This window comes from Chiloscyllium plagiosum, unplaced genomic scaffold (genome assembly GCF_037043375.1).
Source record: "Chiloscyllium plagiosum isolate Xiang-an unplaced genomic scaffold, Cpla_swu_hap1 HiC_scaffold_8, whole genome shotgun sequence".
NCBI lineage: Eukaryota > Metazoa > Chordata > Chondrichthyes > Orectolobiformes > Hemiscylliidae > Chiloscyllium > Chiloscyllium plagiosum.
Genome location: NW_028270146.1, coordinates 71,558,312 through 71,572,977, shown reverse-complemented (window position 1 = coordinate 71,572,977; position 14,666 = coordinate 71,558,312). Strand labels below are relative to the sequence as shown.

Below are 14,666 nucleotides of genomic sequence, written 5' to 3'. Positions count from 1 at the left end.
ACTTTTATTTAAAATATCTCCTCTGTGATATTAAGATAAACAGTAATCACTGTTAAAAGAAATTAAGTGTTACAACAAAGAAGCAAAATCTCATTTTCTGCTTGAAGAGCAGGAAAGCATTATGTTTCTTTGGGTCTCTCAGAGATTCAATCTAATTTAATTCTCTGTCGTTTCTAAATAAACACTCTTAAAACCTTGCTCATCCTTGGGAATAAGGATGATAGGGGTAATCAATATTTCTAGCATTTTAATTAAAGCCGTTAGTGGAATAAATCCATTTAATTATCCATTAATGAAATACAAGGTCATTTACCTGACAGGAACTTTGAAGGTTGATTATTAGACAGAAAAAAAAGCAAATAAACTCCATGTCAGAATCATTTAGTAGTAAGATATAAGGTTAACAACAGCTTCAGACTTTTTCATTTTTTGAAGGGATTTTTAACTTTTCCTTTATGACACTGTGAAGCTTGTTGCAGACAATTGTGAAAACATAGATGTGACCTTAATTAAAGCTTTCTGTTGTGAATGTTACTTTGCAATCCTAACAGCTGAACTGAAAGCTATTGATTTTTAAACTGTTAAGTCCTTAGGAATGGCTTTGAAAAAAAAGTAAGGAATTTTAGATTAATGGGTATTTAATCATAGGGTTATGGTATAATATCTGAGATCCACCTTACAGACATCCATTACCAATGTGACATTGTCTTCTTTTAGAATTTTAAACAAAACAGTATCATTTTATGATGGAATTTCTCAGCAGAAGTAAAATGATTTTAGCCAAATCAAAAATCTGTAAGTTGTCTATGTACAAAAGGTCAGTATACAATACTCTGATTCAAAAGGTTTTGTGTTGCCTGTCCTGTAATATAGGTTGGAAATTTTTTTAAAAACACCTTCTATACCTTTTGTTCTTGCTTAACTTAATTAGCCCATCTTCCTGGTCAGTGAAGTGTATCTCTATACCAGTTGTCTGACTGATCTTTCACAACTGTTCTTTTGTCTTTCATCATCAGGTATTAAAATCAATTTCCCTCTATTACTACTCCTGCGAACATACTGCAGGCTTTTAAAATCAATGACGTTCACTCTCTCTGTTAAAATGTCTTTCTCCATAGACATTAGTTTATTCTGCAATGTTCTGCTAACTTTAGTCTATCATGTCGGAAAAGAGGTTTTCAATAATCTTGGTCGATTTGTAGAACATGCAGGTATTGGTCTGTAAATCAGTGAAAATTATATTTCTTGTAATATTTAAATAGTGCAACTTATTCCAACATTGCGACTACTTTGAGTCATGACAATTTTTAATTGAGTTTTTAGAATATTATATATTGAAAAGACTAAAATGATAAATACTAAAATATTAAATTCTGCAAGGAAATTGTGTTCTATCAATTTTATTGCATTTTGCAGTCATGCCATGAAGTAATAATGAGTGGCATCGGATTGAAATAGCTATCCCGGTGTTTGCATTATAGATTCCTGCTAAATATTCCAAAAGTGCCATTCACTTCCCAGTAGCCATAACAAATCTCTTTGCCAATTTGGGATATAATTTGAGAAACAGAATTTATTTTTATTCTCAGTATACTCTCAGCTTGAAAATTTTAGTGATGACATTAAGATCAGCTTTTTACATGTCATCTAATGCATTGCTAATTAAGGTTTGCATGTTCATTAAAGCTTAGGCCAATGTTAATTACATATATTAATGGAATCTTGTGTAACACCTGCCTAAAGCAATGGCCTTTAATCTTCCAAATATCTCAATTGAAGCTGCTGTGGTTACGAGTTTTTCATAATTTGAATTCAACATACAAGCATGTACCTTTTTGAGCGTCTTTTGCATTTTTTCAATGCATATATTAAATGCATGCCTGTAATTTTAAAATCCTGAAGAGTTTATTAATGCTTGTCACTAGAGGCACTGAATTTTTTTATCTATGTAAAATATATGTTACATTTGCCATCTGTTTCTCCGATAGTCCTTTCCTGTTTGCTTTACTCCTGTGGAGCATTTTCAAATTTTCAAATGCACTTGAAGTCTTTCTTTTCATTGCTTCTAACTCTATAAAGCAGAAAAAAATAGAATTTTGTTACTGGTTAGTTCAAATAAATAAGTAGGAAAACCTTTTAAAGGTATCGAGGAAAGGTGTTACTGTTATCATTTCCAAACCACAAAATGTTTCTAACATATGTTTTCCACCATTGATTTTAAGGATTTCTGTTTATTCTCTAAAACGGTAGTTTTGTTCCTTTTTGTTCTTTTCCCATCAAAAGCAAAGATTATTTAATATTAGGCAGAATATTTGTAATTATTGACAGGCCTTGTAAGAGTATATTTAACTATACAATTGACAGAACACTGTAATCTTCAATGATGTATGAATGATTGATGTTTACATATGCTATCACCAGAGTACATGTTAGAGCTTACAGCAATCAGAAAATTCATTGTGAGCATACAGAGCAGGGTATGAATAGTAAATGATAATGGTTCCTACTGGCAATGCTTTACATACCTCTTCTGATTGACAGAATATCCAACAGAGAAACCACAAGAGACTTCCAGTTCAGGAACTTTCTTGCAGATAGTAAATTGGTGTTGGCATACACACAAAATAAATTACATGATTCAGCAGATTTCAAATCTGAACCTAAAACTCTGGAGACAGAAGTAAATATTCATCAAACAGTTGAACTTTAGATTGATTTTATTTTGCATTGACAAAACTGTGTTAGTTTTAAGCCACAGCCTTAACAAATTTAAACCTTGCACTCAGATTTGTAAAAGTCAAGAAACTCAGTAGCCTGCATATGGAATCGAAACATCTCAAATAAGGAACATTAAAGGGATCACATCATTTATTGCAGAGTGTGAGAGGGGCACAGGTAGAATCCTACTTAGAAATAAATGCTTTATGTTTTGCCCTGAATTATTAAGGCTACAAAACTGTAATTAACAGATGCCAAACTTACGTTGTTAGTAGATTGTCACACAAATGATCATTAAGCACATGATGCACAAGCTATTAGTACATACAATGTTTCATTTTACATTTGTTGATAATAGCAAGGAAATATCTTTAAGAAATATATATTGCAGTTAATAAAGGAAAGAAAGTGCAGGACTAAATAGTAAGTATAAATATTTCAGATATAAAAGCTATGTTGCAGGTCCAAATACTTAATTAATTTCTAAGTTGGAGGCCCAGTAGACTTACTAAATGTCATAAAAAATCTGATTTGGAGATGCCGGTGTTGAACTGGGGTGTACAAAGTTAAAAATCACACAACACCAGGTTATAGTCCAACAGGTTTAATTGGAAGCACACTAGCTTCCAATTAAACCTGTTGGACTATAACCTGGTGTTGTGTGATTTTTAACTTAATAAAAAATCTGGTTTGATATTGCAACAGTCAACTGCATGCAATGTGAAACCCCAGCAATGCAAGACTGGTTCCTCCAGGGGTCAGACTTTACTCCTTTGTGGATTCTGGCCAGCACCTAAAAACAGACCTATACTTCAACTTTAATCTTGCAAACCTTCAGTAGAAGCTACCTTACGATATACATACAAAATCGTTAGCCACCTCCACAGAATGAATAGAAAAAAATCAACTCTTATGAGGAATCATGTCATGTTGAATCTCTTGATTTCCACTACATGCCTATATCACAGAATTAAACATATTGGCTATTACTGATAATAGTTTGTTTGTTGTATGAGTAACATCGTCTTGATTTTTGTCCAATTATCTTACTTGTAACTGAACTTATTTAGACTGACCATAATTTTCTAACAATGTGACATTTGCCACATTCATGATTAAACCAGAGAATGTGCAGAAACATTTAATTAAGTCTTTGGTGCATGAAACCATAATTAAGGGATAATAGTGTGTTCCATAGAGCACTATCTCACTCACGAGATAATATGAAGTTCACAGTGAACATAATGGTGTAACTTGTGTCTCATTGTGACCTCAAGGCAAAAGTGTTGTGTGAATGGCTGGGCAGTAATGTTTTGATTGATTTTCATAGAAGTCTATTCAGTGAAGTGTATAATTCCATAGGAACTTTAAAACTAAAACTATATTTTAACACATCTGTGAAACCTAAACTTCCCACCCCCAGTTTCTCACATTACAATCTACTAATTGGTCAATTATCTTTTGGAAACAAGCCAATAAAGATAACAACTGGAAAGCTCTTACAAAATTCCTGAATGAATGATGGTAAATAAGTGTTTTATACATATTTTGGTTTTGTGGTTGGTATAAGGAAAATATTTAGATTTTCCTGAAGTAATGAAAATAAATAACCAATTTGAACTCTAATTCAGGTTTGTTGCAGTGCTCCAGCGAAGCTCAGCGTAGGCTGGAAGAACAGCACCTCATTTTCCATTTGGGAACTCTACAGTCTTCTAGTCTCAAAATCAAGTTCAGCAATTTTAGGACTTGAGGCGTCTTCTCCAATGCCCTTACCCCGACCCCCACAACAGACCTCATTATCACACATTCTGCCATTACACAATGACCCATTGATAGCCACTAATAGTCCCCATTAACTGCTAATCTCCGAGCCTGATTATTATCGACTCCTTTGTCTGTCCAACTGTTATCTCTCTTTGGTTCTATCTCTAACTATCATTTTCTCCTTTCCCCCTCCCTCCTACTCCATCTTGTGCATTTTAAAAAAAAATTCCTAGCTACCAATAGTTCTGAGGAAGGGTCACGATCTGAAATGTTAACTCAGATTTCTCTTCATAGATGCTGCCAGACCTGCTGAGCTTTTCCAGCAATTTCAGTTTTTGTTTCTGATTTACACAATCCGCAGTTCATTCAGTTTTTATTTACCAATTTGAACATTGGAATCCTATAATCAGTTGGTACATTTGGGCAAATCACTTGTATGTCAAACAGGGTTAGCCTCATAAAATAATTTGTTTAAAGCACATCATATAGTAATAGTGAATACCTGCCAAATTTTGCAACTTAATATGTTTTCAAAATGTCCTTTTTACTTCTACATTACTTATTTTTGAAGTGTAGACAAACAAGTAGTCTATTTGTGCAGACAAAATTGATGAGGATTCCAGGATTCTTAACATTCTCCTATACAGGCAGAATGGGCCTTTGGCATTTTAGCACATCTGACACTCCAGCAATGCCTCTGTATTGCACTCAACTGTCAGCTTAGTTTACATACATGTCTTGGACTGACCCTAGAACCCACAAATTTCCAACCTGGAGGTGAAAGGGAATCATTCAGCTGAGGAGACAATGCACATGGTTGAATGGGACAACTTGCAACTGTATTTGCACATCACAAATTGGAATACTAAATTGCAATTCATCATATTGTAACTCACAGTTTGATGACGTACCCAAATCATTGAGAAAAGGCGCTTGCTTCCATTGAGATTAATGGGCGAATAGAAGAGAGGGCCAGTGTCTAATACAGCGGCAACATTTCTACGCTCGTTTAAACTGTGGCGGATTATTAATTGAGAGAGGATTGGAGATGGTCTATCTGTCCACTGCTCCTGTTATGGGAACAATGTTCAGCAAGAGGAGTGAGTCAACAAAAAACATTCAATCACAAAAGTGACACAAGAAACTGAGATTGAAAGCAAGATTATCGTAGAAATTCTAACAGCAGCATTTTCATAGTGCAAATAAAACACAACTGAGATTCTTTGAAAGGTTGCAATTGGAATTTATTTTAAACTCTGGTTTGTTTTGCATTCATGTTGAAAAGTATGGTAGCAATATCTTGGGATAGAAGTACCGAATTACTCTAGGATATAGGTAAATTAGTTGTGTCATGAACAGAGTCTATGTAACAGAGTTCATCTGAAATGAGAATGCTAATGAATGCTACTGGGGAAAGGTTGTAGTCTGAAGCCAGATTTTAAAAATGCGGAATTGAAATAGAATGGAAAACATTGTAAGTAAAATATTAATGATTGTGAAAGTGGTGTGGGATTACCTGAAAAAAAATCTGTCCTAAACTATAAGATGATGCTTGCAAATTACTTCTGCGAATAAATTGTGACAATCAGGACTATGCAACATAGCAGGGCTGCTAGAATTAAGTGATCTAAGCTCTTGGAACTCTGGTGACAAAGTTGAATGAATACTATTGTAATATCAGCCGACTGAACTAAATCCTGACATTGTAAAATCACTCCCACACTTTGCCTTGACTTGCCTTGGAGACAAGAAATTGTAAGCAACCTTAATTGTTAACCCACTGAGTACTGCATTTCATTTGAATCTTGCTAAATGTGAGCTTGGCTTCTGTAAAATTATACAGTTGAATTATACACAAGGGAGTGAGAATACATTACTCATTTTGTCTAAAACCTAAGTATGCCATTTTAGTGATGCATTGCTCATATACTCTCAGGATTCTCAAAGGATAATATCTGAAATCCCTGCATTGGAGTTTAGGATTCAGAGAATATTCTGAGCTGTTGATGAATGCTGAGTTATTTATATTTATTAGTTACATACACCTCTGTTTCTAGGGAGAAATACAGCTTATCAACATAGAGACCAGGAGAGATGCTGTGGAACAGATGTCACTGAAGCTTTATAGCGAGCAGTACACGACTCACAACAATAGAAAACAAGAATTTGCTGCAATGTCAAAAGTCAATCGGGTAGATACTTACAGGTATGGGATTTATTGTAACATTAATTTTTATTTAATCTATAATTGCCAGGATTAATTATTTCATGAACTGCATTACAAACCATTATTAAGTACATAGTAATATATATTATTCTTTATTAATTAAAGATACTGCGCAATTCTGCTGTAAGCCCATATCAGGCCTTAGTAAATTAAGTAAGCCTACTCAAGATGTTAAAATAGATGATAAAATGACAACTTGAAGCTAGGTATTAAGTGCCATTTTTCATAGCCCCCTGCCAGCCGAACCCATGATGGACAAAGGACTTTATTGAGTTTAATATTAGAATCTTCACCTCTTCAGACATTCTGTTTATATGCTTTTAGTAAAATATTCCATCATTGCACATGTTTTGGAAACTCTAAAATAACTGCTGTTTTGCTTTGAGTGTTACAATTTACTCCATCTTGATGTCTTATATTTCAGGGTGTGAAAATACGTCAACATGTTTAGGCCAATCACATTGCAGGGATTTCCAAGGGGCTTTCTTGTATCTTAACATAGTTCCATTAGAGATTGGAATTATAAAGAACTCCTATGCATTGCAAAAACAGCATGCTTCCTGATGAGGAAAGAATTGCACTGGTCTCTACACATTGCAAACATCATCAGTCCATCAAAAAGGGCATGATTATGCTTACACTATATATAACAGTTGGAGCAATTTTGTTTGTTTTCCTTATTTCACTATTTTGTAGTTTTGCACATTTATACCTGATTTGATTTATGAAAAGAATCCCCAAATTGGGAGCAAAAGTGCTGCAAGCAAGGAAGAGTTATATTTATGTCGTGCCTTTCATTATTTCAGGGTATCTTACAGTGCTTTATAATTCAGTATCATTGTAGTCACTGTTGAAATGTAGGAAATCAGAAGCAAATTTTACATATCGTAAGTTCCAAGTACAATATGATCATGACCAGAAACTCTACATCAGTGATGTTGGTTGAAGAATATTTATTGGTTAAATCATCGTCAAAGAACACCATAGGATCTTTTCTGCTCAGCCAAAGACAAACAGAACAATGGCTTAACATTTTACCTCAGTGTTCCATTGGAGCATCAGTTTAGATTTTGTGTACAGGTGTTTGGAATGAGTTTTAAATTAACTATCCTCTACCTCAGAGGCTAGACAGCTACCAGTGACCAACTGACACTTAAGATAATGTAATTTTGTGTAGGGGGCACATTGCTGATTGTAAGTCAGAAATGCCAGTGAAACCTATAAAGTGGACTAAATTCCAGTGAGACGTGGTACTGGAACAAAATGTGCTCACCCACTAAGTGGTGCACATTTACAGTAATCAAAGCAAAAGCTGCTGTCTTTGAGTTCACACATTTATATTAGCGTTGCACCTGACTTGGTAATCTAAAGAACAGACAGGTAAGTTAACCACATCCTGTATATACTCATGTATAAATCGATCTCATGTTGAAGTTGACTGCTTACTTTTGGCCAAAAGTCTTGTAGTTTCCAGATATCTCGTGTATGAGTCGATCCTACTATATTGCATTATTTTGTATTTATTCATTCATACCAGTAACTCTATTCATCGCTCTGTATTTATTATATCGCATCTCAATTCATCATTCATAACTCTACTGCACTTGGTTTACTACAGCACATTTTGATTCATTCAGACCAGTACTAAGTCTATTGGTACTTGTCACACTTTGTTCACAAACATCTAAGAGTTAATATCGTCAAAAAGTTAATCGTTTTAATTGTGCCATTATATCTGAATAAAATATTAGTTAAATACTGGTATATCTTTAATTCTTTGACAAATGTGTTAATGTTGGTGAGGTTCATAACATACGAGAGTAAATGGAAGAATTTGGCAGGAAAGTTCAAGACGTTTACACATTCAGAACTTAATAAATGTTTCATTTTAAGTGAGCCATTATACCAGGCCATGATGTTGTTGAACAGTGTGACTTTGCAGGATTTCAATGAATCTTCGACATGTTACATTTTCAGACCAGTCTCTTACTTTTATCCAATAATTACCTTCACCGTAATTCATTGTGTTTTTCTTCTTTACCCGGTATTAGTTATGCGATCAAAACGACTTTTGCTACAGCAGCATGCGCTTCAGCCCCTTAAAACTTATGCCCATGTAATAGTCAAACTCCTAATTTCAGCTTTAGAAAACCAGCTTCAAAATTCAACCTATACACGAGTATATATGGGACATAACACATTCAAGCAATGAAATGACCGAGTTTGTTGGATTTGAATCTTCTTAAACTTTCTATGAAGTATCAGATCTGACTGAAGCAGTTAAGGAAAGTTCTTTTCAGCTACTCTGATAAGAAATGATTCTACGACAGTTTCAGACAGAAAGTCTTTTCCTTCCCGCTCATGAAAAAGTTATGCATTCAAGCATATTCAAGAAATTTTGAGCTCATAATCTGAGGTGACAATTTAGCGGAGTACAGCTCAGAATTAGGCGCATCTGTTTCTCTACTTAACAAGAATATCTTCATTTGAAACATACTTTCCCAGTTATAAAGGCCTTTGGGTTTGAAATCATGAAAGACACTATATAAATGCAAGTTATTTCTTTCTATTTATACAAACTTTGAATTTCTATTTTGACGTCCCTTCCATGGGAGTTTTCTATGGACATTTCCATCTGTATCCCAGTATCAGAGGCTTAAAGGGAATAATTGGAAAGGAAAACATGCAGGATAACGCTGCACAAATAGAAAAGCAACTAAGAGATAGCTTTCCGACAGACTTCAAAGAGTATGATTTTCATTGAGCACATTTTAGAAGAGGTCTTCTGAAGATGGCAATGGTTCAGTGGGGAGGTAGAAAAGGAGCATTCACCCATTGCAAACTAGCCTTCAAATGACATTCGTTGGAACAATAAATTTCATCTCAAAAGGGGGTTTTACAGTCTGTACACATGCATATTTACGAGTATTTCTTTTTTCAACTGCCTCTGCATTACTTTTTCTATTGTGTGGAGGCGCTGATATTGGACTGGGTTGGACAAAGTTAAAAATCACACAACACTAGGTTATAGTCCAACAGGTTTATTTGGAAGTACTAGCTTTCGGAGCACTGCTCCTTCTTCATGTAGCTGTGGAACAGGATCATAAGACACAGAATTTATATGAAAAGATTACAGTGTCATGCAACTGAAATGATATATTGAACAAACAATATATATTGATACAGTGATATATTGTTCAATATATCATTTCAGTTGTGTGACACTATAATCTTTTTCTATAAATTCTGTGTCTTATGATCCTGTTCCACAGCTACCTAATGAAGGAGCAGCGCTCTGAAAGCTAATACTTACAAATAAATGTGTTGGACTATAACCTGGTGTTGTGTGATTTTTAATTTCTTCCTACTGTGCCATTCCAAAGGGCTTTCTGAGCTTGATGAATAGCCCCTCCCCCCCAAAAAATTAAAACACATGAACTAGACTTTGAATTAGGCATCAGCATTCTCAACCTGAAGCCATCATAAGCTGCAGTACATAACAAGCGAATGAAAGAGCAAATATAGACAGTCTGAAACACAACACTAGGTCCAAGCCTCTGCCTTAAAGAAGAATACAGCATTATTACAGGAGGTCTGGCATTAGATGACTGATGATGATAAGCTGTGCAAGCATTGCATAACAATAAAGGTTGATTAATTTAGTCCTTAGTTACTCTTTGATGCTCAGCTGGGGAGTAATTCAATGAGCTTCCAAGCATCTGATTGTATCACTTGTAATCTAATCACAAGAATGTATGTAAAGATTGGTCATGATGACTTAAATGTTCTTTCTGCCATTGTGGAGGAGTACCCTTAACTTGACAGTTAACTTGGTGTTTAAATTGGGAATTGTCAAGGAAAGGGCTTGAATTCACCCTTCAGTACTTTGCCTTTCTTCATGTTTTTGCCTATAAAGATAACAAGGAGCTATTCTGCTGTAAGAGTTCACACAGTCAAAAGAGGGAACCCTGGTAATGGTCTCTTTGCTATCACTGTGGCATCAGAACTAATGCTCCCTTACAAATCAGCCCAGTTAACTCAATTGGATTGGAGATGGCACATAGGCTGTGAATCTCATTCAGCCTTGGTCTTTATCAGCTATGTCAAAAAATGAAGAGGGTAAAGCTTGTACTTAACTTTGAAAGTGCTGTTAAAGCTTAAGGAAGATATATCATGTAGGACTGGAGATAATTCATGAAGTCTCGAAATTGATTTAACACTGACATATTTTAAAAATAATATCAAATGATATTTCTTGCAACTTGATGTCATCTTTTTTATTGCAGTACCATTAATATTTTTTTGAAAAATCATTTAACTCAATTTATAAATATAAATAATTTGCAAATTGTCAGATTATAAGTTAGGGATACATAAAATAAATTGAATTTTAAATCCAAATCTGTAATATGAAAATGTTAATGAGTACATGCTATTTATTTTGATACACGCGCAGTTATGCTACATGTATGGTACACTGTTTCAAGGGGAAGATAGTGAGAATATACTTTGAAGGGTTCAACATTCCATTCAGGGGCTTTAGGATAAATTGTACTCTATATTTGAAGCATATTTCAAATGTCTCCATAAATCCAATGTGCTGCTTTTGTTTACTCAGGTTGAAACCAAAGTCAAAATTGTGTGAAATTCATGTTTTGAATTACCTTGGATTTTTATTTACATATGAAATCCCAGAGAATTCATGCTGTGCCCATTGAACAGATCATTAAACTTGTAACAGAAACAACTCTTTTATTAAGAATTGCTGAGTGGAACATCGATGTTTGCTGCAACATTTCAGTCATGTGTTCATTATATCAAATTATGATTACATTTCATATATTACAGAATTTTTTTTCTGATGAAGACTAGCTCTCTTTCCATTTACTGGCATTGGACTCCTTATTGAGAAGACTTTAATGGTAATTTTTGTTATGGATTGGTCAGCATACAGTCCTGTGGATGCACATTAGTGTCAGATTTAAGTAAATCTTGAGAACTGTACATTGGCTTGTTGATGTGTGAATCTTTCACAATTACCACTGCTTACTGCGTCAGGATGTTGGAGCTGAGTTGTAAACCAGAGAGTTCGGTTAACTCAGGCAATGTGCTTTGAACTGTACATGGCTTTAATCCTTTTAAGCCCCTCAATCTAATGATTTATTTAATGCAAACCTTACAATCTTCCTTTGAATTTTAATGATTACTGTCTTTTTGAGAATCCCTCATTTTGACTTTATGGCCTCACTTTTGCATCAAGCATGTCTATGGGGAGCACCTGTCGAGTGCTCCATCCAGCTCTTGTGAGTGGTTTGGCATACTCACTCATGCCCAACTAAAATGTATGTCTGATATACTTTCATCTTCTCAGAAAACCTTTGGCTGTAGGCTTGCCTTCTGTGCTGTTGACCCTCTTGTTTATTGATATACATCTATGCAGTTGATATTCTGATGAAAATGCTGTATTGAATTGGGGACTTTTAAACCAATACTGAGGCAATGAATCAAATTCAGTGATCATTTCCATAATATGGTTTATCATATATCATTGATACACATGGATGAAGTGACAAAAAAAAATGTTTATGGGTTTATCTTGGTTAATATCGAATTATATGAATGCCTGTTTTTGTCTCCCTGATACATTATTACTTTATTTTATTTCTCATACTGTGCTATCTACCTGCATTGGAGTTTAATGAAATCTTGCTGGCTAGCTTCAAGTTTTAATTTTCTCTATAACAAGCAATTAAATTTTCCAGTCAACATTGATTCAGGAATATATATTTTATTTATGTAATACATAATGCATTTTTAATTCTTCTTTCCAGCCTTCTGGACTTTGAATCGGAGTACCAGGAGCTCTGGGATTGGCTGATTGACATGGAATCCATAGTGATAGACAGCCATGACCTGATGATGTCAGAAGAGCAGCAGCAGCATCTTTACAAGGTTAGAGCCTATGTTACTGTCTTTACATGGATATGGAAAATCTGATTAGCCTGACAAGTCTTTCTCTCAGTGGACATCTTGGCGTTCATTGTATATATCATGGTGCCTATTAGAATTCCCTTCCCTGTCCCCAAATTCATTTCCATCTTCTGCTTGCCAGCAAAGAGTGCAGACATCATAATTGCCAAACTGTTCCCTTTATCACATTCTATTAGGTTTAATTTTATAAAGGAATGAAGAATTCTTCCCATAGATGAGTAGAAATAAAAGAGACAGGATTAATAAATAGACTGAAACAAAATGAATAGTCAATGAAAATGGGGGCTCTACTTTCCAGTCTGTGCCTCAATTTGAGGTTTCAAATGATTAGTCTGTCCTTCAGAAACTCTACGAGCAGAATTTTCCAGGAGTCTGTTTTATCACTACACTGATACTAGTTGGTTTTCAATGAATTTTTATTAATCACAGACAAAACAGCCTTTATTGCTTTGTTATTTTGCATACAATTAAAACAATATATTAGACTCTAATATTGTCTTGAATTCCTTCAAATAATAAATGGGAAATATATGTTTTCGCATTTTTTGTTACATAGCCTATTAAGTACTCTATTTTGTATGATATTACTTTACCCTTTTATTGACACAAAATCTCAAAGCTTATACTGTCGACATGATAGCATTTTACAGAAGAGGGTAATGTGTTAGAGCATTTCAGGGGTTATTTTCAGCAGAAACTCCAAAGCAGTAAATCTGCCTCGTTTAGGCTATTTTTTATTGTTGTAATTCTGACAGTTGTCATCCCTGAATTGCTTTGAACATATGGCACATTTCGAAGAGCAGATTGTGAATCGTAAAGGAAAAAAAATTAATAACCACCATCAGAATTGACAACAGGATAATGACAAGAAACAACCACCCTCTGGCTCTATGAGTAATTTTTCATTTTTACACATGGAATGGAAATTCAAGGTCAAACAGAAGCCGATCTCTTATCTTAGTGGCTTCATCACAAGTTACTATCATCTTTAAGAGTAGCACCAGGAGAAATGCCTTAAGGTCTGCGCATTATCAGTCCCAGGAAGGGAAGCATCTGGGAGCATTGTCTTTCTCATTGCCAGAAGGAGGTGAATGCCACTAATGCATGGCTGTTGTACAATGTGATAGATAAAGAGTAATCAGATTTTGTATTTTTGAGAAACCATGAGGGAAAAAAAAACACAACTTGTAGAAACAGCACTTGGATAGAACCAAAGGTAGCTGTGAGAGAAAATCACACAGACATTCTCCCCCAGAGGTATAACTATATACATGAAAAGAGAATTTTTAAGCAGAGCAGCAAGCACAAAGGGGGTTTGTGTATTCTTTGATTTTCATTTGAATGCACCACATTTGGGGTCTTTCCTTTACCTGGATGAAACTGGTTTGCTGTTAACTGGCAGTGGGCAGAGAGGCAAATACAAACTATTGAAAGAAGTAATTTCTTTGGACTTCAGAGTATCCTTTAGCATAGAGGGCTTGCCCAGAAGGGAATCAATTTTCTGTTATCTGCTCATAGGCTTGTTCCTCACTTTCACTGAAACTTATCCCTCCAGTCCCTCTTGTTTAGTCCTTGTTAATGTTAATTACAGTTATAAAAAGATTTATTCCCTCTTGTTTTTTTGAAGAATGTAAGCAAATTCATTCCACCAGTACTGTACACTCTAGATGAAGATTTTGGTAAGGCAAGTTAAAGTTTTTGACATACTGCAGTGAATTTTCTTTAGACATTCTGTAAATGGACTACAGGCAAAATAAGAAAGATTACATTTAGTTTTAAGTTAAGTTTTATATATTGTACATGAATGCATGCTCAACAAAGTTGTGTTTCAAGAACAGGTTGTCCAGCAACCATCTTGTTCACCCTTGGATTGTATTGTGCGATTGAAATCATGATTCTACAGGTGCAATTCATTGGAACACTTGCACTTGACTTGGCAATAACGTCTTTATTTTGAATTTTTCTA

At 34.7% G+C, this 14,666-nt stretch overlaps 1 protein-coding gene across 4 annotated transcripts in view; it reads left to right on the top strand.

Moving 5' to 3' along the window:
- The window catches only part of akap6 (A-kinase anchoring protein 6), a 418,819-nt gene that overhangs the window by 281,380 nt on the left and 122,773 nt on the right, over positions 1-14,666 (top strand). For all 4 annotated transcript variants that reach the window (XM_087989959.1, XM_043697890.2, XM_043697891.2 and 1 more), the window contains exons 9-10: positions 6,540-6,688; positions 12,541-12,661. In XM_087989959.1, coding sequence (XP_087846085.1) covers positions 6,540-6,688; positions 12,541-12,661 — 270 coding nt within the window. The remainder of the gene's footprint in view (positions 1-6,539; positions 6,689-12,540; positions 12,662-14,666) is intronic.